Raw genomic sequence first — 26,872 nt, 5'->3', positions numbered from 1 at the left:
GCTACTTTTACACGTTGCGCTGGACAATAAAACTGCTAAAGCCGTGAAAAATGTCTTTGTTGTTCAATACATTGTATGACTGTAATTTTCAAAATCACACAAGCGAGTATAGCTCTCAACAACAGAAATGCTGCTAGTACCTCCATGCTTGCTAGATAAACAATGGACGGAGAGAAAGGCGTTCTCACGCTAGCATTCTGCCAACATGGCGGATAGCCTGGGCGGGGCTCTGTACTATGACGACAACTCCGCATTCCATTCTGAAAACTCCGTTTTCGTCTCTTTCAACCAGTTTACACACAAACGCTAAACGGAGTTTTTAAAAAATCTCCACCTTTGCCGGAGTTTTTTTTTAGCTTCGTTTTCGGAGGAAAAAACTCCGTTTGTGTATAAACGAAAGGCACAAACGAAGGGAAAGGTCTTCGTTTTTCAAAATACCCGGGCGGACATGTTTGTAGTTCTCTTGCACCGGAAATGCTGCTGGGTGTATTGCATTTCCGGTGCGAGAGAACTACAAACATGTCCGCTATCGACGAACATCCAGTCTTCAACACAACTCAATGGGATTTACAAAATGTCAAATAAAACACGACAGAAGCAACTTTTCGCTACGAAATTTGATATGGATTACCAGTGCACACCAGTAACCACTCCGGTGAGTTGATTATTTTGAAAACGGACGTTTATTGTGCTTTTACGGACCTTTTAAGACATGCACATGACTAGCCGTTCTGAAGCAGGTTGAGAAGAATCAAAATTAGGCAAATACCGGAGACAGTAGTAAACATCAAAAAAGCGGTGAGGGGGGTTCTAAAACATTGCAGACGACTCAGAAAAGAGGCTTAATGTTGAAAATACAGGAATTACCCTTTAATACAGGGGGTGCATTAAACCAGGGGCTCATTTCCTGTTTCCAAAACCCATCACTGATTGCTTGAGAAAGCTGTTCTACTTTGATATTTGGTGAAGAAAAAAAAACATGCTCAATAAAATGTACTTGTGTTAAACGGTTTATTCAGTTAAACATGAAAATTAGCACGGTAAGCCTACAAGGTTTACATCAGTAGCTTTTTGTTAATCAGTCCAAGCGCTACTTTTCCTTCTTCCACCAGTCACTTAGGCAGACCAGCTTATTCACATGCATGGCTCCAGCAGTTTCTCTAGCTTCGCCAACTTCTCATATTCAGCACTTGTTGGGAGGGCCAGATGGTGCTGCTGTTGAGATAGCGTTGTGTGCAGTGCGTCTCTGTTGCGCCTCACGCGATTGATCATCTCAAGGGTGGAATTCCACCGTGTTGGAACATCTTGCACGAGCGGCTCCTGAACTTGCCCAAGGGAGGTTTGCTGGACTTTCAGCTCGTCTGCGTTGGCCGGACTGTGTTTGAAATGTCCCACCATTTTACGACACTTGGCAAGTGCAGCATCAAAACCCCCTTCTCGCAGTGACATTACAATCGCTCTCTGTACAACATGTGCAACACACGGCAGATGCTCGAAGGGCAGTATCCTCCCTGCGGCCACCATATTAGGAGCGCTGTCTCTTCCAACAGAGCAGATTTTGTCAACTATCCCCCACAGATTAGCGACCGCCATAAACTGCCTAGCACAGGCTTCTGCAAAGTGGCGTTCTTCTGTTTTCATCACACCTAACGGCAGACAAAGTACATCGGCCAACACCCAAGCAAAAATATCAAGGTAAAAGTCATCACAGTTTGCTTACCTATTTTGACCCAGTTCCCAACCCAACTTTGAGAATAGATTAACAGCGATATTTTTTATATCGCCCGATAAGACTCTCAAATTATCGCAGCACGTTAACGCCGATAACGGCCCACCACTACTGTAAAGCCAAACTGCAGGTATGCATCATCGTACCTTCAAAGCTTATTTGCAGCTGGTGGTGTGTCAGTTGCCTTTTCACGTGGGACGCAGCTAGTTTTGCACAGTGAAAAAGACAGAGGGGTAGTTAGCAGTGCACGCTGGAGTTTAAAAAAAGTGCTGGCTAGGGTTGAGAGATGGGGATAGGGATACTAGAAAATAATGTTGGGGGTGTTAGTCTTGAAAAAGAATGTTTGGGTTTGGAAGTTCACAGAATATGACAACTGATAACAAACAATAGAACTGGTACAAGTGAGAGACTAGAGTGAGTGGATCTATGACGCGAGTGCGGACATTTATATAGCACTCCCAGGGGGTCGCGCCCCAGTGGTTGAGAACCACTGTTCTAGTATACTGTTCAACAGAACATCAACAACTATGTCTACACTAGTCCCGTTATCAAAAAGCTCAGGTTTATTTACACTGTTTCTTGGTGGTCTGTCAAGATCAGTAAATCAACCCCATACACAGCCCCAGATACACAACAGCGGAGAAGTAAAAGAAATCATGAAGCTATCCTCAGTCTGTGAGGGTGGAGTCAGTTTGGAAAAGACATGTATAATTGTATAATTTTTTATTGATTTATTTACTATACCCAGTAAAACAGTCAGGAGACCATTTTCTGTAGGCTGCACTTAATATAGAGGAATTACAATGATATATTTAAAGAAAAAAAAAAAAAAAGAAAAAGATAATTCGCACATAATTCACAACATTGAGGACTGCTGCTATTTCAAACAACGTCATCCATGACATTTCCTGTCTCACCTGCTTTTTGCTGAACCAACTGACTATCTGGTCTTGTCTGTAAGGTTTGGGGTCCCAGTGGTGTAGTCTACGTTGAACGCAGGTATACGGCGTATACCCACCACTTTTTTTGGTGGATTTCCGTATACCCACCTAAAATGCTCAGTATACCCACCTAAAATTCGTTTTTCAATATTTAGAATAGCACAGCCACGTTTCATCAACTACCACTTCTCATGGAAGCCTTGTTATAATTTAACAATACAACGACAATACTTCAGAATAGCATTCATTCGGAAATTGTGGCAGTCAGTCAATCTCCCAGGGATTCACTATCAGTTGTTTGACAATAACGTCCCATAGAAATTCTTCTTCTTTGTATTAGTTGAATGCGGTGATTCTCTAATGCACAACAGCGCCCCCTATAGGAGTGGAAGGTGGAAAACTAAAATGGATGTGTGTGTATATATATATTTTTTTATGTATATTACATATATAAACGAATGTAATACACATATATATATATTACAATTGATTAATTCTGACAGCCCTTGTCTATATATATATATAAAACAACCTGTCTCAAGATGTGATGGTGTTCCGCTGCTTTAAAACAATCACTCTGTTAGGCCTCGCTCTATGAGGGATGAGTACAAAGATTAAGTGCCACAGGGAGTCCCATTGCCACTGAGATACACAGCACACAGTCCACACAATCAAAGTGAGTTTATGCTGTCCCTCATGCATGCAAGGGGCAGGTAAGTGCAAAGCTGCGACCCCACAAACATGTTTGTCCCTTAACACGTTAAGACAGAATTATAAATGTGCTGTTACCAGAATGGCAATGACCAAGTCGTAGTGCATTATTAAAAGCCCTGTGTTATGTCATAGTATTGTAGTACTATGGTACTTAACTTTTCAATGACTATTACAGCGCGCCACTGGAGGTACGGCGTGCATTAAGGGGCTACTATTGGTTCCGAGGGGTCCCGAGTCCCGACCCCTAGTTTGGTACCACGGGCCTATGATTGGCCAACTATACAGTATACCCACCTCAAAAAGGTAGACTACACCACTGTCCGCAACGCCTCAGATTGGAAATGTGTAGACAGAGTGGTGAGTTTTCAGTGCAATCTGTTGGTTTTCTTAGCTAGGGAAATTGTTTTTGAATTGGCTCTATATGAACGAATTGGATTATTTTATGAATTATGATTATTATTAATTCATTGAATTCCAATTGGCTTGAATTGGACTTACTATCTAAGTGCCTTGAGATGACATTTGTTGTATTTGGCGCTATATAAATAAAAATGAATTGAATTGAATTGAAATTGAGGACAGCGGAGAGAACCATCAGGACAGCATCCCCTCCATCCATGACACTGCTTGCAGGCGCTGCCTGACCAGGCCTCAGTCAAACATCAAAGAACCCTCACACCCCCATCATGGACTGTTTTCCCTGCTGCCCTTTGGTAAGCGGTTGAGCAGCACCAAAAAGCAGAAATGTACACATCTTCTTGGTCAACTGAAAGTAAGTAAATCTTTTAGCAGCAAAGTAACAAAGTATGAGGGGCAACAAAAGCCAACTTATTCTTGTCCGGTGCAGATGCAGATATACTGTTGGTGTGAGATTACATTAACAGTTTCCTGTGCATATGAACCTGATTCAGGGTTTTTTCTTGAATAATCTTTCTTGACATTTTTGCATAATTACCTTGACTTCTGTAAAAAACGGTGAAATTATCACACTGTTCTATCAGATCTGTGAGTTTTTTTTTAAACTTATATCTCATAGTTAGCTGGACGTTAAAAAATGAAAAAGAAAAGTAGGCGTACTCTCAGTGTCTTATTCAACTGAATTTTTCTATATTGTTTGGTATGTTTGGACGAGAATAACCATCCAACAAGATTTGGATCAACCAAAAAGCTCAATTTACACATACACCCTACAAAAAAATATGAATAAATAAAATAAAAAGAAACAGCCATATCCATTTAACTAGAGCAGCCTCTAGAAAAAAAAAACCAGAAGATCCCAGACAAGCCCCAGTTTATTTTGGAACACTCTTTTCAGTATGGGGGTGCAAAGACATTTAAGTGTATTCCCACGAAAGCATCATTCCATCCAGATGCTGTTCACTAAACTGAAAAAGTAAGAAAGGCCACCTGACCTGAGTGCTTCCAGCTGACAGTTTGGACTCTCAAGACCGGGGCTCAAAACCAGCACTCCTGAATCCTGCAAGGTGTTCATACTCAGGTCCAAGTGTCTCACACTGGAGTTCTGGGAGCTGAGGAAGAAGGCCACATCATCACAGCAGAACCATGTCAGCCCACAGCAAATCAATCTGAAAAGAGTACGCAAGAAAAGCAAACATCAGTTTTACCATGGATTGCTTTCTATATCACAATTTATGTGTTGGTGTTATGGGATGTAAACATGATTACCTGAGAGTTTCAAGTTTACTTTGTGGAGTCCCCAATGCCACAGAAAGCGGTTTTACTCCTAGATTACCCAGCCTATTGTTGGAAAGATCCAACTCTCTAAGACTGGTAAACCCATAGATGAGAAGTGAGGACAGAGCTCTGCAACTCCCATCTGCTAGTTCACAGCCACATAACCTGAAGAAGAATAAAAAAGGAAAGTGGACTGTCTAGTGGATCATTTTTTTGTTCATATGCAATTCCTTTTAAAACGCTTTTTTTTTAAAAATTATTTTTCACTTCTGCCATGAGTAAAGGGTACACACAGGGTATGGACATATTTTATCTTGTACTGTTTTCTTTTATGGTGAAGCCCTTTTGTAAGAACTATGTCCAGCGGTGACACAAAACCCTGGCTTCGAGCCAACCAATGACTGTCTGTTGAAAGTAACCATGAGCCAATTGGGGGGGCAAGACGAGAAGCGGAGTAGAACGAGAGGGTGAGAAGATGGCGGCGACGGGAGGAGCACAGGTGTACAGACGTAGCCGACTTACAGTTGTCCAGAAGACGGTTTAATAACTTCAGTTCACTTCAAGTTAACGTGGGAGTTCAAGCCAGCTCGGAGTGGGTGCGCCACTCATGAAAGAAAGACAGTCAGAGCTTAAGAAGTGCGGCCGGGACGTCACGAGGACGAGTGGTCTGAGCGGCTGCACCCAGAACCAGAATTGAGGCCCCCGGCCACACCCAAGACTGCGCTACGGTGTAAGGTCCCGCGGATGTCCTGACTGCTCATGCTCCCTCTCTCTCCCCTCATCGCTCATTTCATCAAGGGAACCGACGGTGGGCGGCGGGCCGTGAGTATTTCCCTGCCACATGAGATTCTCCAGTCGGCACAAAGTAGTTAGCCGATACGTTTGCCAACTAAAGACTCCATGGGATAATTACAACTCCTCGGACGAGTGAAAAGACTGCAGAGTTTAAACACAAAACTGAAGGACTGAAAAGCATGTTATGTGGTTGTATTTATGCAAATTCATAAGGTTGTGAGTCTAAGACTGAACCATCCTGAAGTTTGAGATCCAGTGTCATGTGGTATATAAAAAAATATTGTTTTATTGGAGATTTTTGCTACTAACCCACAGTGTTAACAATTCTATGTTTGATGTAATAAATTTACTGTAACGTACTTGAGTCCTAGTAAGCGTTGTGGGTTTCATACGTGACACATGCATCTTGACCCCTTCTCCCATGTAGTTTGGAAGAATGATTCCATTCACCATCTTTGTGCGCCGTAGTGACTGTCTCTATCTCTGCCTGCTTTTCCTTCACAGAAACAATGCACACACCTAGACAGACCGTGCGAAGAGGGCGAGGATGGTGTCAGTGAATGTGTGCCGGATCAGCCAACCCGCACTGAGAGGAAGCCGTACCGCTGTGCCGAGTGTGGGAAGAGTTTCAAGAGACGGGGGGATTTGATAAAACATCAGCGCATCCACACTGGAGAAAAGCCTTACGCCTGTGACCAGTGTGGGAGGCGTTTCAGTCAGTCAGGGAATTTGAAAAATCATGAGAAAACTCACATGACAGAATTGGTGTTATAACTTACTGTTATAAAACAAGCAATAAAGAAATTCTTTGTGTACGGCCATTAGTTGATTACAACATTGGCCATTTATATTTTACAGAGAATTATATCTATTAAAAATATTTTAATACCTAAAATAATTGCAAATCAAATGAAGAAAATCAGTTTTTACAAAAGAAATTAAAGCAGCACGAGGGAAGTTTCGAACCTTAAAACTATGTGCGTGTAACTTGTTTTGAAACATTTGTTCTGAAGCCTGAAACTGCCCTGTAGCGCCGGGAGGCTGAGATTCCAGAGTTCAGGATTTTGGTTTCCAGCCCCGCACCACAGCTTTGTGGCCTCTTCAACATGGCAACAAACTCATGTGTATGGCTGTACATGAGCAGGGTTCACAGGTATGGGCTTAAATGTATCTAAAAAATGATCTACAAATGTTATCTACAAATATGCCTCGAGTTGCGCACGTGTTTTGCTATCCACAAATTTCCTATTTGTAACTTGTGTGTTGGTTTTAACAAATATGTGTATTTGTAAATATATAATTTTCCATTTGTAAAACTGAAAATTCTGTTTGTGAAAAAAAAAGAAGCCATTTGTGAAACTCGTGATTCACAAAGCACACATCCATTTCCTTGGCTTCTAGTTCTACAGTGAGGAACCTTGGAGTTATTTTTGACCAGAACTTATCATTTGACTTGCATATAAAACAGGTTTCTAGGACTGCCTTCTTTCATCTTCGTAATATTGTTAAAATCAGGAACATCTTGTCTCAGAGTGATGCAGAAAAACTAATTCATGCATTTGTTACTTCAAGATTGGACTACTGTAATTCTTTATTATTGGGCTGTCCCACATATTCTCTGAAAAGCCTTCAGTTGATCCAAAATGCTGCAGCCAGAGTTCTGATGAGAACTAACAGGAGAGATCATATTTCTCCAGTTTTAGCTTCTCTTCATTGGCTCCCTGTTAATTTCAGAATAGAATTTAAGATTCTTCTCCTTACATATAAAGCTCTTAATGACCGAGCTCCATCATATCTTAAAGATCTCATTATAAGATATTTTCCTAACAGAGCACTTCGTTCCCAAACTGCAGGTTTACTTGAGGTTCCCAGAGTTTCTAAAAGTAGAATGGGAGGCAGAGCCTTCAGTTATCAGGCCCCTCTATTGTGGAATAAGCTGCCAGTAAATGTCCGGGAAGCAGACACCCTTTCCACTTTTAAGACCAGGCTTAAAACTTTCCTTTTTGATAAAGCTTATAGTTAGGGATGGCTCAGGTGATCCTGAAACATCCCATAATTAAGCTGCTATAGGCCTAGACTGCTGGGGGGCCTCATCTGACACACCTTTCCTCACTTTACTCTCTTTATGTATATGTGATATTATGCCACCCTTCCTGAGTCTGGTTCTGCCAGAGGTTTCTTCCTGTTAAAAGGGAGTCGTTTCTCTCCACAGTCGCCTCAGGCACGCTCAGGCCGGGAGATTGGACCGAAAAACAAAAAGTTTTCAGTGCAATCTGTTGGTTTTCTTAGCTAGGAAATTGTTTTTGAATTGGCTCTATATGAACGAATTGGATTATTTTATGAATTATGATTTTTATTAATTAATTGAATTCCAATTGGCTTGAATTGGACTTACTATCTAAGTGCCTTGAGATGACATTTGTTGTATTTGGCGCTATATAAATAAAAATGAATTGAATTGAATTGAATCCAGCCACAGAACTTGTATAAATACCGTACATACTGTACACCTAATGTAACAGTCTGACAGAAACTCACAAAAAGTGGTGAACCAAAACAAAAGTTAGATTTAACAGTAGATATCTTTAAAGGAGTGAAAAAGTGAGGTCTGCCAGCTCTCTCTGGTGGCTGTAATAGATGTTTTACACCTGTGTCATGTGCCATCAATAAGTATGTGTTGTGTTTAAGTATTTTATCTGAGGTTGTGGTTCCACACCAGATTCTGCCACACTGCTGCTGCTCTCATTTCTTACTTTCTTTTGGACGTCTGGCATGTTTTTTGGTGTCTGGACATTTTGAAGTTACATATTTTTCTACTTACTTTATGTTGGTGTGATGTGATGAGACTAAAGTGCTTGTCACTGGGCTAATATTCTTCCCCTGGTGGGTGAAGGTGATAAAAAAAAAAGTAGGCTATGTACTAAAAACACTTCAATTTTTTTTAAAATCCCAGTTTTATTTTGATGGTTAGTAATAGATTAGATCAATGCAGAGATGCGCATGTTTTATTTCAGATGGCCGTCCCAACTGTGGAGGGCCATCAATCTGGGCCGGTCCTCACAAATATAAGATAACAGTTGAGAAGTTATCAACAGAACAGAAATGCGCATGGTAGAACTCCATTCAAAAGAAGACAGGGAGTAAAGCTATTAAAACCTATGGCATTGAATCCAAATGGAATTCAAAATGTATTCATTTCGGGTCAATTTCGATAAATTGACCCGAAAATCGCAGCGAAATGTGCCTTCTAACAGTTGTTTTAGCATTTGGTGGACCTATTTTTCCGGACACCGTTGAATAGCAGTAGCAAGACATCCAGCCACTAGGTGGCGATAGTGCGTTGTTTGTGTACAATACAAATCAATGAAGACGGACAATAATGGTAATATAACTTCTCTGGAAGCGTATTTCGCGGTGATTTTCGAGCCAACGTATCGCTGTCCACCACAGACCAAACGGTGAGTTTCATGTCTCTGCAAACGAAAGTTTAATGCCGTTTTATGATTGTTTGCTTGAGTGGTCATTGACTCAATGCAAAGGTGGGGGGGCTGCAGCAGTGGATAGGGCTCGGGCACGTGACGTCACTACGTGAGCGGCGGCCATACTGGAGGCTCAGAACTGTTTTGTTTACATTGTTTTCCACTGCGCGCAGACGTACTCCCGCCTGGTCTCGGAACTTTCTTCGTTGGTTTATCTATTTTACTTATTGTCTTTGCCACTATGGTCGCACGTTGCTGTGTCGTGGGGTGCAATAGCGTAAGCCGTGACAGGAATGGGGGGGAAATCGTAAATGGTTTATCTTTTTACCGGTTTCCTGCTTGGAGGCGCACCCACGGAGACCAAGTGTCCGAGATAACAAAGCGTCGTCGACTAGCATGGATCGCTGCTGTAAGACGACCAAGCATAACTTTCCACTCAATCTCGGTGTCGATGAGAGTGTGTTCTCTGCATTTTCATTCTGGTAAGTTACAGACTTTTGTGTGCTGAGGTAAAGATCCCCGCCTTCACAAGAGGACACTGTCAGTTGGAAGCAAGGGATGTCTCAATGGGTTAAAAGCGGAGGACAAATTTCGTGTGTATGCATGTATACATGACAATAAATCTGATCTTAATCTTAATTTAATGTGGAAAATACAAGGAAAATTGCCCATCTCCAAATTCACATGGAAAGGGCGATTGGAACTGTCAGAAACAATACACCTTTTTGTCAGCAAAAGTACCTATCAACATAGTTTTGCCATGCGAAGGTGAAGACAAAACATTCTTTGACAAGATTGTGTCTGTATGTTGTACTCTGACCACCATGAGCAGGAGTGTTGTGCAAAGTTGAAGTCGTCTGAAATAAATATGCTTTGAGATAGTACAGCCAAGTGTGTGTGTTTCATTATTTATTTACAAGTAGAGTAACATGACAAAAGTGTAAAGTGTCATTATAATTGAAACTGTTGCAAAGTATAAGCACTGACACCACATACTATATACGCAATTATGTCCGAAAGGGTGAACTTTTAGGCAGTAAATCTTCGTCGACAATCCATTCCTTGCTCGGTATTTCATAAGGGTCCAGTCCGTTTATAACGCCAATCTTCTGTATGTACCGATCTCTGGCTTCCTTCTGTAATGTATCCCGGTATATCCCACATCCTTTCTTCGATTTTAACATGCTTTTCTCTCACTTTTCTCTCACTGTTTGGTCCTTGATCTCCGTCTCTCCTCAGGGTTTGTTTACGAGATTGTGCCTCCAATATGGCGACCATATCCCAGAATGCAACGCGTGTGCCCGAGCCCTATACCTAAATGCTCCGTTCAGCACCAAATATCCAAATTGTGATCAGAACATCTATAATTCACCCCAGACTACCTAAAAACAGGGCTTAATGTGCAAAATGGCGAACTTCCCCTTTAAGTGCAACTTTACTCAACCTCTCTGCTTACATGCAGCTGTGTGTCAAGTTGTTATGTTTTCAACTCCTCCCCATTCATATCTAGACTTGAGTTAAAATGAGAAAGGAAAATCACAAATATGTTTCAGGTTAAAAAGAATGGAGAAAGTTGACTTTGGTGAACTATTTCACAAATACAACATGCTGTCTACAAGAAGTATAGGTGCAAGAATAAGGATTATACAAATAATAACTAAACATCTGCTTGTGTCACTTCCTGGAGGAACAGGAAACAGAACACATTCACAGTGACAGAGGCTCTCCTACCAGCTACTCTATAGTGTTTTAATTACATAAAAAATACACTGTTTTTTAAATCTATGGTGTTAAGTTTTATGACATATTACAAACGATGAGGTCCTTACCAGCTTTATTTACAATTTAAAAACAACTCGTGACTTATTACACTGTGTCATTATCTATTTATTCAACCATTAATTCAAATGTCCAATGTGCTTTTTGATACACACGGTCATCATTCGAAGTAATGAAATGTGGAATTGTTTTGATTTGGCCTTATCAATTGGCTCAGGGACTTATTCTCACTGAGCTATGCTTGAGAGGTCAACCTGTGCAGGTTTAACGTCCGATTGGCTGCAGATCTCATATAACAGGTCCTGACCTGAGTCTTTCAACTCTGAAACATTTGATTGCTCTAAAAAAGTCGTCATTATTTCAACATGCAGTTGCTCCAAGAAACTTGTTGCTGGATCTGTTTCTGCGGAACTTGTCACAACAGCGGGCGCAGAAGTAGATGCCAAAGTAGTTCTACAGATAGACAGATAAACATGCAACACATACATGTTGTTACAAAGAACTATATGAAACAACACACTGTGTTTCTTTTTTTTTCAGTTTACAAGGATTACTCACTGTGAGGATTTAGCTCACGCAAAACCTTGTCACCCCGCATATCCCTTTCCACATCAGCGATAGAAAGCGCTAACATTGGTAAATAATTGTTTGAGTTAGGCTGCAAACATTCTTGTTTTTATTTTTTTGTTGTTTGAGATGCTAACGTTTTAAAACAGTACCCTTTTACAACATTTGGAGGTATGATTTCAAGACTGTATTAAGTATAAGCCAGTTTGAATGAGCTATCAACAATGTGGAGAAATTAGAAGAAAACATTTTTTTGAAATGTAATAATTCTTACTTTTGACTGGAAACATTCCTGGATAGTTTAAAAAGATGTTTGTACTCTAACAGCTAGAAAACAAAAACGAGAATAGCACAAAGAGCTTCATGACCACCAACCCCCTTACCTACCATGTCTATAGCGTAGCCTGGCTGTCTCGGGCCCCGACTATTTACAGGAAGTCGCTCTAAACAAGCGACAGATCCCACACAAAAGCTGACCACCACATCTTTTGAGAGAAAACAAAACCAATTCAAACAATTAAGTGATTCTGTGAATTAAAATATGGGTTGGAACAATGTCCTTTGGACAGACCTGACAAAAGTGGAGATGTTTGGTCATAATGTACAGCACGTTTGGAGAAAACCTGGACCTGGAGTATTCCAGAGTCAAATGTGAGGCCATCTGTCCGACAGCTAAAGCTTGGCTGAAACTGGGTCATCAACAGGACAATGGGCCTCATGCAAGAACCGTTCGTATTTTCATTCTAAATTTCTCTCACTTTTTTCGTAAGAAGGTCTCGTACGAACACGCCACGTCAGATTCAACAAACGCTCTTAACTTCGGAAAAAGTATGTAAACGACCTGCGTAAATGATGAATCCCACTCGTGCATATCTAAGTTCACGTGCACGAGGATAGTAGATTTGCATACTCCACGCCCTAAATTATACCATAAGGCTGTGCTAGGAAGTGTTGAGTGTTGAGTCATGAGAATGGCATCAAAGCGCAAAAAGAACAACTTTACGGGCTCTGAGACTGAAGTTCTGCTTTCAGAGATCCAAAAAGGAAAATCTGTCATTTTTAGCAGTGTCAGCAGTGGAATTACGGGACCTGCTAAAGCGAAGAAATGGGAAGCAATTAGGAGTGCTGTTAATACCATGTCACCGAAATAAAAAAAATAAATGGTTTGATATGAAAACGTCTCGCCATGGGCAGGCGATCGATGACTGCAACTTAAGCCGTGCAATCAGTTGTTGCCTCATCATGATGGCACTTTGATGGGTTGGTCCATGAGGGGGGTCTTCTGGCACCACACCTTCTTGTCTGCCTGGGCTGGTTCAGGTGGAGACCCTCGTTCATGGCAATATTGCGCCATGAACGAGGTATCGAGACACACCCACCTGGCCTTCAGCTCAGTGCGCTCCACGACAGCACGGGGGCTTTGATGCGTATATGTGTCTCGTGCTCCAATTATGATTGGCAGTCCAGCCACCGGATGAAAGTCCCTCTTAATTTGTACTTGTTGGACAGCGGTGTATGGGAATTTGATGTACCATGGGTGATAAACTGATGAGAGTTTTGATGACCAAGGGGAGCGCACGGCTCACAGAAGACTGGGACACACCCGATCTGCCTCCAGTCTCCCTCTGAAAGGTTCCAGTGGCCAAAAATCCAAGAGTGGTGAGGACCTTGACGTGTGGTGGAATTGGGTTTGATCGGCGTGTTTTTCTCTGGAGTTGTGGCTCTAGCAAGCTGCATATTTGTAGCAGCACAGTCCTTGGGAATCTTAATCGCGATGTCAGCCATTCGTCTGTCTACACACGGTCTCTTCAAGAGCCTGACGCACTAAGGCATCCAAAAGTAGCAAGACAGCCACTGGTTATGCTTCCCATTGACCTTGTTATATACAGATTCAAATGAACCTTCAATTAGTGCATCATTTAAGTCAAACAGAATAATGTCAGCATAATTATGGGGTATAATGTATATTTATTTATGTTTTCTTCAAAGTAATTAAATATACAATCCATTAGTCAAGCAAACTTGATTGGAATAACAGCGGACTATTTTACGAAACTCCTACGACAGCTCTGGATCACTTGTAAATTCTGTTCGTACCTGAAAGAAAACGTAAAATACGAAAAGATTGGTGAATGCGCAAATTCTCTTAAATCACTCGTACGGACGATTTAAGAACAAATCTGTGCGTACGAACGCTTCTTGCATGAGGCCCAATGATCCCAAACACAGCAGCAGATCTACGACAGAATGTCTGAAAAAGAGAAGAATCAAGGTGCTGCAATGGTCCGGTCAAAGTCCAGAACTCAACCTGACTGAAATGCTGTGGTGGGACCTTAAGAGAGCTGCTGATACAAGCTTTGCATTAGGTGTACTCAGTTTTTCCATACAGTGCCTCTGAATATTTAGCAGTTTTTATGCAATAAATAATGTGTTATATGTCTTGTGTTTTTGTTCATCTGAGGTCGTATTAACCCATTTTTAAGATCCAGTATGAACTGACAGTTTTTTTTATAATGTCCTAATACTTAAAACCTCAGAAGTGAAAGAAGTGTACTTTCTTTTTAACATGACAAGCGAGCAGGAAAAAACTTTTTTTTTTACCTTGAAACGCTTATATTTTCTTTTGTGTATTTCAGCATCTTCCACCTCTTCATGTGATCACACATTGAGTCCATAATGTTGTGAGCAGGGCTCCATCTCTAACAACACAAGACACTGTCACCACTTACTGAAGAATACAAGTCAAGTCGAATTTATTTGTATGGCACATTTCATGTACAAAACAATTCAAAGTGTAAATAAAAGCATTACAGGGAGTGGAAGAAGCATTAAAAATACATAAAAGAAAATAAAAGAATGTAAAGAGAAAGAGATAAAACAATTAAAATGAAATTTAAATTGTTAAAAACAAGCAACAGTCCAGATAAGTTAAAAGATATCGTGCAGATTTCATGCATAGACACAAGAGAAAATAAATGTTTTTAACCTGGATTTAAAAATGTCTACATTTGGTGAAAGTTTAATCTCCACTCCAATCTGGTTTGATGTGTTCAGATCTCTTAGTCCAGGTCAAACTCTAGCAGCAATAGCGTTCTGGATGAGCTGCAGATGTTTAATGCTCTTTTTGGGTGAGAAAACCTTTAATTCTGCTGAGAATTACGAGGGAAAGATCAAATGCAAGCTGATGGACCTGTAGAAGGATCAAAACATCTGCCCAAAACCTTCAAACGGTACCGTGAGTCCTAATGACTCTGCCAGGATGAATGTATATGTTTTGGACGGTAGCATTTTGTCTCAAATAGTTCTGCACGGAACAAGATTTGTCCAAGAATTTTATGTTTGTGTATGAGATTGCATCATGAGTGAAAAACATGAAGAGTGAAGACGTATCTAAACTGGCCATTGACATGTTAAGACCAAGTTTAGGTTGTGGAAACGGACTGCTTGCCCAAGAATATGCTAAAAAAAAAATTCTGTTTGATTTGATGCAAAGACAAATGTACAGATGTGTGTTTTACAGTGAAACCTTTGACATAATGCCGTCAGCCTGACAAGGCAACTCTGCTGATCAGAGCTTCTTGGACAGTGCATTTATTGAAAGAATCAAACGCTTTTTTTCAAAAACCCTTTTGGAATTGGAACTTTTTGAGCTGGACTCACTTTTGGTTACCGTGGAAATGAACAATGCACCTGTGAAGCCTGTGAGACTCTGATCTGTGTGAAGACGTCTATAAACCTGAAGAATCAGACATCACTCAATCATAAAGGGTGAGAAATCTTTTCCAGGCTCAAATGTAACCTGAATAATCATACCTGTTGTATTGTTGTCCATATCCTTTCATCTGAATATGGTTCAAACTGGGGGCATTTAAAGAACAAACTTAAGTGTGCCAAGATCGTCTATTTTAGCTAAACACAATTCCAAATAAGGTATGTTTATCTATCAATGTTTAGGGAGATAATCCCTACACTTATTATTGTTATTGATTTTTTTTTTCTCCATTTATATAGCCAAAGTTGATTCACAGATGGAGAAACTTCTCGTGGAAGAGAGAGACAATAGCAGCAAAATGACTTTGCTGGCAGAGGTGAGTTGTTTGTGTCTCTCTTTGATTTATTTGATTTACTGATACTTTTGCTCCTTCAGCGATAATAGTTGTGTTTAAAGTGCATTGCTAGGAAATATTTGAGGCATTTTCTGACCAAATACAATTAAAAACATATGCTTGGGGACATTTTTATAGTAGATAGAGAAAAATATTGCCATGGTCCATGTTTGAGAGGAGGACAAAAATGCAAACAGGCTGGAAACAGACTAATATTGAAACAATAATTTTATGTGCAAATTAAACAAAAACAAAGCAGCAAAATACAAATCGGTAACTAGGTAATGTTACCAGGTAACATGGTGATTGAGTGACAAGACAAAGGCAACTGAGGGCATCCAGGAACGATGGCTGGAAAACAGGCCAAACTGAACGGACGAGAGGGCAGTAATAAGAAACTGAACAGAACATACAAGAAATAAGGCTCCACAAAATAATACAAAAAACAAAGCAGAGACAAACAGGAGCCGAGCAAAGGCAAAGAACATAACAAGCACCCAATGATAGATTGTAAAGTAGAACAAGACCGAAACCATAAGACAAAGTCAAAACCTCCACCAATCCTATAAACCAGTCCCAAGAAGATAACAGCGATATTAACAGAAGATGGCAGGGATCCAAGAAACTGGAAGATAAAATTGAATTCCAACAAAAGAATCTTCATTTTTCACTTCTGCCATGCATCTTGACCCCTTCTCCCATGTAGTTAGGAAGAATGATTCCATTCACCATCTTTGTGCGCCGTAGTGACTGTCTCTATCTCTGCCTGCTTTTCCTTCACAGAAACAATGCACACACATAGACAGACCGTGCGAGGATGGTGTCAGTGAATGTGTGCCGGATCAGCCAACCCGCACTGAGAGGAAGCCATACCGCTGTGCCGAGTGTGGGAAGAGTTTCAAGCTGCGGAAGGATTTGATAAAACATCAGCGCATCCACACTGGAGAAAAGCCTTATGCCTGTGAGCAGTGTGGGAGGCGTTTCAGTCAGTCAGGGAATTTGAGAGTTCATCAGCGCATCCACACTGAAGACAAGCCTTACCTATGTGACCAGTGTGGGAAGCTTTTCAGGGAGTCAGGAAATTTGAAAATACATCAGCGTATCCACACTGGAGAAAAGCCTTATGCCTGTGAGCAGTGTGGGAGGCGTTTCAGTCAGTCAGGGCATTTGAAAAATCATCAGAAAACTCACATGACAGAATTGGTGTTATAACTTACTGTTATAAAACAAGCAATAAATAAATTCTTTGTGTACGGCCACGAAATGGTCTCCATAACATTTGTTTGCATGCAACTTAAATTGTCAAATGCTGTCTAATGTTTAGTAGCAAACACACACGGAACTATTCTTGGTTTCAGTGTTGCTTTTGGTAACATGTTAACATCAGCTTCTGTTATTACCCTGAGTAACAGTGTCTACATGCATATGCACTGTAGGCTACATATTACATTAATGTATGGCCACTAATCCTAGAACACCAATCAGATCTTCTGTGAGATTTTTGAGCTGGAATATTAAAGGCATGGGGAGTCCAATTAAGAGATCAAGGATATTTGCTCATTTGAAGAATCTTAAAGCTGACGTGGTATTTCTGCAGGAAACCCACATGTGCAACAAAGATCAGGTCAGACTTAAATGCCCCTGGGTTTCTGAGGTGTTCCACTCAAATTTTAACTCTAAAGCCAGGGGGGTTGCCATTTTAATCTAAAAAATTAAATCTGACCTCCAAAGATGGGGAAGTTTGCCTCTCTCGTTGATCGGCAGAATTAACGCAATTAAGATGAACATCTTACCCAAATTCCTATTTTTGTTCAATTGTCTCCCACTTTTCCTGCCGAAGCATTTTTTCAAAACAATTGATCAAATCATTTCTGTCTTTCTGTGGTGTGGAAAGGCACCCAGGATCCGCAAATCCACACTTCAGAGGTGCAAGTTCAAAGGTGGACTGTCTCTCCCTAATTTCCAATTGTATTATTGGGCAGCACATATCCACAAAATTTTGTTTTGGTCTAAACCGATGGATCTGCCATGGTGCAACTTAGAGGCGCAGTCATGTGTTACATCTTCATTAATGGCTTTACTTACTTCCTCCATTCCAACCAACCTCTCTGGCTTTACAAACAACCAAGTGGTCCGTTCTACACTTAAAATTTGGTATCAATTTAGGAAGCATTTCAGGTTTACGTCAGCGTCTATTTTAGCTCCTTTATTGAGGAATCACTTATTTCGACCCACGTTTACAGACTCAACCTTTTGTACATGGCACAATAAAGGCCTGAAATGTTTTAAAGACCTCTATAAAGATTGTATTTTTCGCAGTTTTACAGATCTTTAGGAGAATTTCATCTCTCACCCTCTCATCTTTTTCGATACTTTCAGATTAGACACTGCGCTAAAGTTTTATTTCCAGGCTTTCCCTCCTCTCCACCGAGCCTACTGTGGGAAGAGTTTTCAAGCCACAAGCCACATCAAAAGTCACTCATTTCTAAAATTTATAACGAACTCTTGTCTTTTGATAGCTCATCAGTTACTAAAGTTAAAACTGCTTGGGAACAAGAACTGGGTCTGAATTTGGAGGATGTCTGGTGGGACGCTGCTCTTCAAAATATCTACAAAAGCTCACCTTGCGCTCGTCTCACACTTATACAATTCAAGGTACTATTCAGAGTTCATCTTTCCAAAACTCGACTGTCACAATTTTATCCTAATATCGCCGACAACTGACAAATGTCAAGCTTCCCCTGCAATCTAACACACATGTTCTACTATTGTTCATTACTTTCTCGCTTCTGGCAGAACTATTTTCATACCATGTCGAAAATACTTTTGACGATCATAAAGGTTTCTCCCCATGTCGCTATATTTGGGCTCCCGGAAGACCACAACCGGTTTACTTCCAAGCAGCTAGATATCATAGCCTTCACTTCATTAATAGCTAGACGCCATCTTCTTCTTCACTGGAAGTCAACTAAAGCTCCCTCCAGCTCTCAGTGGCTCAACGATACTATGTATTTTCTAAAGCTGGAGAAGATCAGATATTCAGTGAAAGGTAACTCTGACAAATTCTACAACAAGTGGCATCCTTTTTTAACTTTTTTTCATTCTCTTCAATCTCTGCCCCCTGATTGATGGACCCCCACTCACTCCCTCCTTCTCTTTCCTCTCTTTTTCCTTTTCTGTCTTTTGTCCTCCTTTTTATTTATACTGAGCAGCTTACACACACATGTACATATTACACATATTATATTTATTCAATTGCTATATATAGATGTCCTTAACTGTTAGTTAAGTAGCCCCCCACAATTGTGTATTGTTCTGTAATTGTTGTAAAAAAAAAAAAAAAAACACTAGGAGGTAGACTGTATGCTTTTTTTTTTTAAAGATGCACATTATTTTGACTGTATCAATGTTTGCTCAAACTGACAGTGGTGATACAATTCTCAATGTAAATGTGACATTGATTTCTATTCCAATGTGCCTTACCTCCCAATAAAAATATTAAACAAACAAACAAAAAAAAGGTTGCTCTGTACCTGTACATATGTAATGACAATAAAGTTGAAAGTGATCTAATCTAATAACTTACATAAGTATTTCAAGTCTATATTGATGAGAGAAATGTGACAGTAACTTGAAATTACGTATGGATCTTTAAGGAGAAAAGGAATTGGAGCTGTGGTTATGGTTTCTGAAAGATATCAACTACTTTCATATTTTGAAGAATATTTGAGCACAAATAAATATAGTATGACTGAATAAAGGTATATGGGTCTGAATTCTGTCTCCAAATTCATGTCCAGATTAAAATGAATTAAAAACTAAATATTTAGATAAAAATCCTGCTCTTAAACGTCCAAACTTTCTTCAGCAACTGACTCTACTAAGTTTACATAATCATTTTCATCACCACTGGTGTCCTCTTCATCTTCATGTTCCTCACTGTTACACAAACAGAAACCTCCATCGCCTTACGATAACATGCAGTTCTTTATTAGGGTTGGCATTGTCCGTGGCCCCTGTAAAAAAGGCTTTTACTTTTGTAACATTTGCCAAAAAAGTTCTAATTTTTGCCCATTTCTCCTTTTTTCAGCTTTCATAGCTTTGCTTCATTATAGACAGTTTTATTGTAATGCATATATTTATGTAGCAAAAACAAAAATAACATGCCTGCATAAAGTTTATTGGGTGTTTTGTGGGGACCCTTTGTAGATTGAGCCCCCGCATAATTAGATGGCATTGTCACGGGAAAGCAAAGAAAGTGGACCCAAATGCAGACTAAGTGAGAGATGACCGAAGCTGGCAGATGATCCAAAAATGTATTTAATCCAAAAAGGAAGTTATCAAGTTTGGTGGCAACTGAAGACCAAAGGAATGCCAGATCACAGAAAAACCCAAAACACAAGAAAACACCCAACATAAATACATGGATCCTGACAGGCATTCCTTCATGAATTTTCAGACATTAGTGACATTTTCTGATAGTTTCTCTCAGCAATGAAGACAAAAAGAGGGTAACTCAATATAACAATGGTAAGAATAATCATTTGAGCAGATATTAAGAGCAAAGTCCACATTACCACAGATATTTCACCAAACTTTCACAATTTTCATTCTCATTCTGATGCAAATGCATTTTTAGTTAGAAAATGACAAAGTGAGGTTTAGGGCATCTCAGCCTACATCACGCATGCCAACTGTTGCTGTAACTTTACACTGAGCAACAACTCTTCTTCATTGTTGGTCTATACAAACAAATCACATTTGTGTTTCGGTTTTGACATTGCATGAACTACTGTTTCGGTTCTAAAGTTTTCACCAAAGGAGAATCAGCTCGCGAGGCATGCTAAAAATGCTCTTTTCTTGTATTTTGATGCAACACTTATGTAGACGTTCTCATCACCTATTAGCCTGACATGCTCATTTCAAGTATTCGAATATCAAGAGGCTTTTGATATTGTCAGGGAAGCCAGAGCAACATGGGAGCACCTATGAAAAGTGTTGGCATGCATCTCTGCTACGGTAACTCTCCTTAAAGCCCCACAAAAGTGCTGTCAGAATTTTTGTTCCCATCAACTGGACATAGGGCCACTGTGGACCCTGCACTGCTGTCCCCCCCATACCCAAACTTAAAGCCAAGGTAGAGTGGTTCAGTAAATCTAGAGTAACTGGTGTAGAGATGAGTAAGTCTGCCATCGCAGACACTGTAGAAGGACAGTATGCCAGCAGGCCAGTCCAGATACACTGCTACTCTACCTGTGCGTGGGAGAGAAAAACCAAAATTTGTTCCAACGTTGTTATGATAAGCAGAGCGCCTAACAAATTCATACCTCAAACTCCAGGACTTGTCACTGGCGCCAAAGTAACAGTCACAATCGAGTCCTCTCCTGCTGATTCCTTTATATGTTACTGCAATGTCTAAGTGCCCATCATATTCAATCTCCAAGTAACAACGACCAGTGAGTCCATTTCTACAGAGTACCTGTTTGACAGAATCAAATCTCTCTGGGTTATACTGATAAGGTTGTTTCTCGGATTTGTATGTGACATTTTTGTTGTCCTCAGACAGATGAAGTTGTCTGTGTGCTGTGTTTGGGTCCAGAGTGAGTTCACATGCATCTGTTGGAGAGAATAAAAACACACAAAAATAAAAATAATAACAAAACAAAAAACAGTGGTACAATGGTGCATTAACTAGTTTTCCTTTTTTGTTGAGTTAAAAACAACAACAACAAATATACTTACACTTTAACAGACCACATTTTAACCTCTCCACTCCACAATGGTCCACTCTGAAATAATAAAGAACATCAGGCAAGGGTATCATTTACTTTGGTCCTGGTTTGCAGATAGATAATACACACAATACAATAAATCTTTAGAAAGTACAGGCCTGAACTGCTAAGAAGGATTTGTGGTGTTATGGTGTAAGTGCACAGCCTACTGACCAGTTGTTTCTCTTGGAAAAAAGAGAAGATATTAGTGCCTGAATAGTGAAGGGGTTTCTTCTCTCTCCTCTAAACGCTTTAGCTTTCTCTAATTAGAACTGACATGAGACTTAAGATGATTGTTCTGTTTATCTCACAGAGAGGCTCATATGAAGCAAAGTTCATTTTTTTACGATGAATATAAAATCATTCAATAAAAAGATTTTCTTGCTGTATTTTTATTCTTTTGACATCATCATCACACTGTCCTCGCTAAAATGCTTTTTAATATATCTTTGAATGTTCATTATCTTTGGTGGTATTGACATGTACCTATCAACATGCCAATACCACCTCTTTTACATGAATGTGCACCTAGATATAGTCAGAGAACCTGTGTTGATCTTGATATCTTATTTTACTCTGTGGCCCATACTTTAGAGTTTCCAGCCTGTACTGGGGTTCATCCAGTAGAGTAGAGAGTAACATCACTCCAGTGTCTCCTGGATGGTTGTAGCTCAGGTCCAGCTCTTTGAGATGGGAGGGGTTGGAGCTCAGGGCCACAGCCAGAGAAGAACAGCCCTCTTCTGTGACCAGGCAGCCTGACAGACTGTTGATATCAATGCACATTCATTTAGACGGTTAGTTAATTTCTGTTGTGTTATGTCTCTAGAACAGAGAAAAGAAATGATAAAACAGTACAAGCAGTCATGAGCTCACACACAGCGTAGGAGCCTAAAGCTGAACTTGAAGTGGCATCCATTCTGACCTGAGAGTTTCCAGAAAACATTGTGGACTTTCAAGTCCAACAGAGAGTTGCTTCACTCCTGAGTCCCACAGGTCATTGTCACTTAAATCCAACTCTTTCAGACGAGATGTCTTGGAGCTGAGCACTGAGGCCAGAGGTTTACAGCTTCTCTGTGACAGCTTACAGTTACTCAACCTGGAGAAAAGCAAGTGAAATTGATTGAGAGCCTGTACAATAGTCATGTACTAGAAGTTGCTCATACTTTATTTTTAGATTCTTAACAAAATTAATCTTTAGATAAATCTATAAATACTTGATTTTTTTCAATTTTAAAGGTAAGTCACCCAAGTGTGTTCAGGTTACAGTGTGGACTCTCAAGTCCAGCAGAAAGAAGCATGACTCCAGAATCCTGCAGGTTGTTGTTGCTCAGGTTCAGCTCTTTCAGTCTGGAGGGGGAGGTCTGAGAGGCCAGAACTGAGGCCAGAATTTGACAGCTCTTTTCTTCCAGGTTACAAAAACTCAGCCTGAGGACAAAAGGTTCATAAAACAAAAAGTTTCAAATTAGTATTTCAACTGTAAATTAATTTACTTCATCCACATTTAGATTGATTGTTTTAATTTTTCACCTTTTGTTACATTTTCAAGATGATTCAAGACTCATTTATTCATTAAAGAGCAGAAATTATCTATTGGCATTTTCCAGTTAATATCAAGTCAACAGTAACAAAGTTTTTGGATAGGTACCTAAACCTAACCAAAGACAGACCGGAAAAGAAATATAAACTTAAACCTGAACCTATACAAACAAGTAACACTGAAGATTCCACTCGGGAATCAAATCCTGACTAAAAGTCTTACATTTGTGTTGCTTCATCACCATCCTGTCGGCATCCAAGAGTTGACTTTTGTGGATGTATATACTACTTCAGCAGAGCAAGATAATGTTTCAACATACAACAACCTGAGAATTTTTGTTTCAGCCAGAAAGAAAAAGTTTTTACCAAAGACATATCTTTTTAGCTTAGATTATTATCATTATCATTTTACATTGGCTGAAAATTTGCTTTAACGCTTGGATGTTGTGCCTGAGGTTAGAAATATGACTTGCTAAGGCAAATGATCTTTGAACATTTATGTTGCCTACTGCCTATGTGTATTTAGATAAAGAATTAATTAAAAGGTCTGATTAAAATTGAAAAGAAATCATAACATTCTCTTTCAAAGGTCTAAAAAGAACTTCAGGGTTCATCATTTGAATTAAGGTTGAACACTTTCATGCACTGTCAGTGGATCTTTGTTCTTCTTTTACCAAACTTCTGAAATACCTAAAGAGAATAACCATCCAACAAGATCAACCAAAAATCTCAATTTACACATACACCCTACAAAAAATGAAGAAATAAAAAAAAAAAAAACACATCAATTTAACTAGAGCAGTCTCCACAAGAAAAAAAAAATCAGAAGATCCCAGACAAGCCCCAGTTTATTTTGGAACACTCTTTTCAGTATGGGGGTGCAAAGACATTTAAGTGTATTCCCACACAAAAATCCCACCATCCAGATGCTGTTCAGTAAACTGAAAAAGTAAGAAAGGCCACCTAACCTGAGTGTTTCCAGCTGACAGTTTGGACTCTCAAGACCGCTGCTGAAAACCAGCACTCCTGAATCCTGCAAGTTGTTTATACTCAGGTCCAAGTGTCTCACACTGGAGTTCTGGGAGCTGAGGAAGAAGGCCACATCATCACAGCACTCCCATGTAAGCCCACAGCAAATTAATCTGAAAAGAGCAAGAAAGAAAAGCAAACATCAGCCTTACCATGGATTGCTTTCTATATCACAATTTATGTGTTGGTATTATGGGATGTAAACATGGTTACCTGAGAGTTTCAAGTTTACTTTGTGGAGTCTCCAATGCCACAGAAAGCGGTTTTATGACTTCGTTACACAGCGTATTGTTGGAAAGATCCAACTCTCTAAGACTGGTAAACCCGCAGCTGAGGAGTGAGGACAGAGCTCTCACATGCGAAACTCTCTGGTCAGTTCTCCCTAGTCCACAGCTACACAGCCTGAAGAAGAAGAAAAGTTGACTCAAAAAGATAAATGGACTGTCTAATGGAACATTGCTCTGTAAATATTCCTCCTAAAACCCCTTTTTAAAATTATGTCTCTTTTCATCGTATTCTCCATTAAATCATTAGAATTATAACACTAACAATGCTCTAAGAAGTGATAGAATTCACTTCTCAACATCTTTAGATAACTCACATTCACAAATTTAAAGATCCACTTGCATCGTTATTTCATTTACAAATATACATATTACTGTGGTCACCACTATGATTGAATGCATTGTGCATCGTTTCTGTCAAAAATATCATCCTTGTCTCCTTGTTTCAAGCTGTTTTGTGTGAGCTAGAATTGGCCTGTGTGGCAAACGACTGGCTTTTCCGGTTTTCCTGATGAATATCCGCGACGTGACAATAAGGCACCTCTGATTGGTTTCTAAAAAAAAAAACGTCACGGGGCACACCCCCTAGACCTCCAGCTGAGCTGTGCCACTGCCAGCCCGCAGCGCGCTATGTTTGAACTGTGCCCGGAGTTTCTTGCTGCACTGCAACGATTGGCAATCATTGCTGTGAATTTGTGAAAGTTGGCGGATAAAATCATGTCTTCATGTCTTCATGTATTCGCACCGCCTTACTCGCGCGAGTATTGCTGCGGGTGTAAATTGAATTTACTCGCGAGTAAAAAACGAGCGAATAGCTCAAGGGGCTATCCATTTCATTCTCTCATCAACCATGGCTGATATAAGCGTCCTTGTACCTGCTGTGGCAGTCCGAGATTCGTCTGAAACGCACACGCCGTTGTGTCTGGGTCAGTGACATCACCCGGAGGTGCACTCAGCTCGGAGAATTTCACCACCTTCTCCAGGATTTGCGTCTGGATGACGGCCGCTTTCAGCGGCATTTCAGGCTCACCAGGACCCAGTTTGATGACCTGCTCGGGAGGATCGGTGCCGTGATCTTTCGGCAGGACACCAACTACAGGCGCTCCATTTCAGCTGCCGGAGCGCCTGTAGTTGGTGTCCTGCCGAGAAATTGCAAATCCTGGAGAAGGTGGTTTCTCCGAGCTGAGTGCACCTCCGGATGATGTCACTGATCCAGACACGACTCTCAGCTGCGGAGCGCCTGTCCATCTGTCTCCACGTCACTGTCGTCCAGAATCTCAACGCTGATAGGCTGTCTGACGCGAATATTTCGCCAAAGTAGGATTTTCTGAACTCGCGACTTCGCGTCTTGTCATTCGCACGGCGGTATTCACCTCATTCGCCTCATTCGCGCCGCCTCAAATCCGTCATTCGCGCCGCCGGCTCAAAGTCTTTGCATTGACTTTGTATGTAATCATATCGCACGAAAAACTCCGGTCTGAACGCACCGTTAGGCTCTCGCATGGTTGCCGCGTCTGCTAGCACGAGCGGTGTTGATGACGTCACGATTTCATGCCCGCAATATATAGTGGCGCAAATCGATGCGCCAGTAGTTGCAATCTTCTCCGTCACAGAGGTGGCGCTGCTACGTGAAGGTTACCGCTACTCTACAACCACGAAAGTGGAAAAGAAAACAATGCCGCTGTCAAGAGCAAGAATACTGTAATTAATGATACTGCTGCAGTATTCGGATCATTTTAATTTTTTAATTCAGTTAATAGAGGTGAAGGTTTGAAGCCCCCGGCATCACCACTTTGAGTCTCTGCCCTCTTCTTTGCCTTCACGTATCTGTCCACACATTCTTACAGAAATCTTCCTCTTTCCCCACAGTTCTGCCAATCTCTGTCCACCAGTTTTGGGAGTTTTCGTGTTCCCTATGCTGTTTCACTGCAGTTTCGTACAGGTGCCTGTACAAACGCACCACCTCGCTGAGCTTGGCCTCAAAATGGTCCATCCGGTCTGTCGTTGTAGGCGCCGCCAAGTTACAAAAATCGAGTGGTGCATTACACCACGCTGCTCCGTTTTTTCAAGGGAAGCGCCAGGCCTGAAACGTCATTTTGACTTCACGGTCCGCCACCGCCGTGACAGACATCTGTAACTCCAGCTTTAATTTGTTTATTCACCTCTGAAATCTGATATATTTCCCCTCATATGTCCCCCAGATTTCCAGAGGCATTTTCCAGAATTGCCAGGTTGCCAGTCTGAGACAGGGTAGGACCTACAAATATTGTCTTGCATGGTAGATGGATGGCTTGATGCACAGAACAGTAAGAGCAGCCAGTCACATAGCAGCTGGTATATTTTTGCCTTGACAAGTATAATTCATACATTTACTGTAGCAAATTCAGTAATTCCATTATTTTTCTATATGTATTTCCATAGCTTACCTTTTGATGCTGGGTTTATAT

At 40.6% G+C, this 26,872-nt stretch overlaps 2 protein-coding genes across 2 annotated transcripts; one reads left to right on the top strand and one right to left on the bottom strand.

Moving 5' to 3' along the window:
• Window positions 1-539: 539 nt before the first annotated feature.
• Window positions 540-17,446, top strand: LOC142373359 (uncharacterized). The gene is made up of 3 exons (XM_075456564.1): window positions 540-655; window positions 6,379-6,639; window positions 16,589-17,446. Exons 1-3 carry the CDS (start codon window positions 575-577, stop codon window positions 17,015-17,017), a joined length of 771 nt encoding a protein of 256 aa, XP_075312679.1. The 5' UTR covers window positions 540-574; the 3' UTR covers window positions 17,018-17,446.
• Window positions 17,447-20,834: 3,388 nt separating this feature from the next.
• Window positions 20,835-22,261, bottom strand: LOC142373358 (neoverrucotoxin subunit beta-like). The gene is made up of 3 exons (XM_075456563.1): window positions 22,166-22,261; window positions 21,548-21,594; window positions 20,835-21,421 (listed from the first exon to the last, which is right to left on the bottom strand). The coding sequence occupies exons 1-3, from the start codon at window positions 22,216-22,218 to the stop codon at window positions 20,835-20,837; spliced, it is 687 nt and encodes a 228-aa protein (XP_075312678.1). The 5' UTR covers window positions 22,219-22,261.
• Window positions 22,262-26,872: the final 4,611 nt, after the last annotated feature.

Source organism: Odontesthes bonariensis, chromosome 22 (assembly GCF_027942865.1).
Source record: "Odontesthes bonariensis isolate fOdoBon6 chromosome 22, fOdoBon6.hap1, whole genome shotgun sequence".
Taxonomy (NCBI): Eukaryota; Metazoa; Chordata; class Actinopteri; order Atheriniformes; family Atherinopsidae; genus Odontesthes; species Odontesthes bonariensis.
The sequence above is the reverse complement of the archived record's forward strand: the minus strand, read 5'-3'. Positions and strand labels throughout refer to the sequence as shown.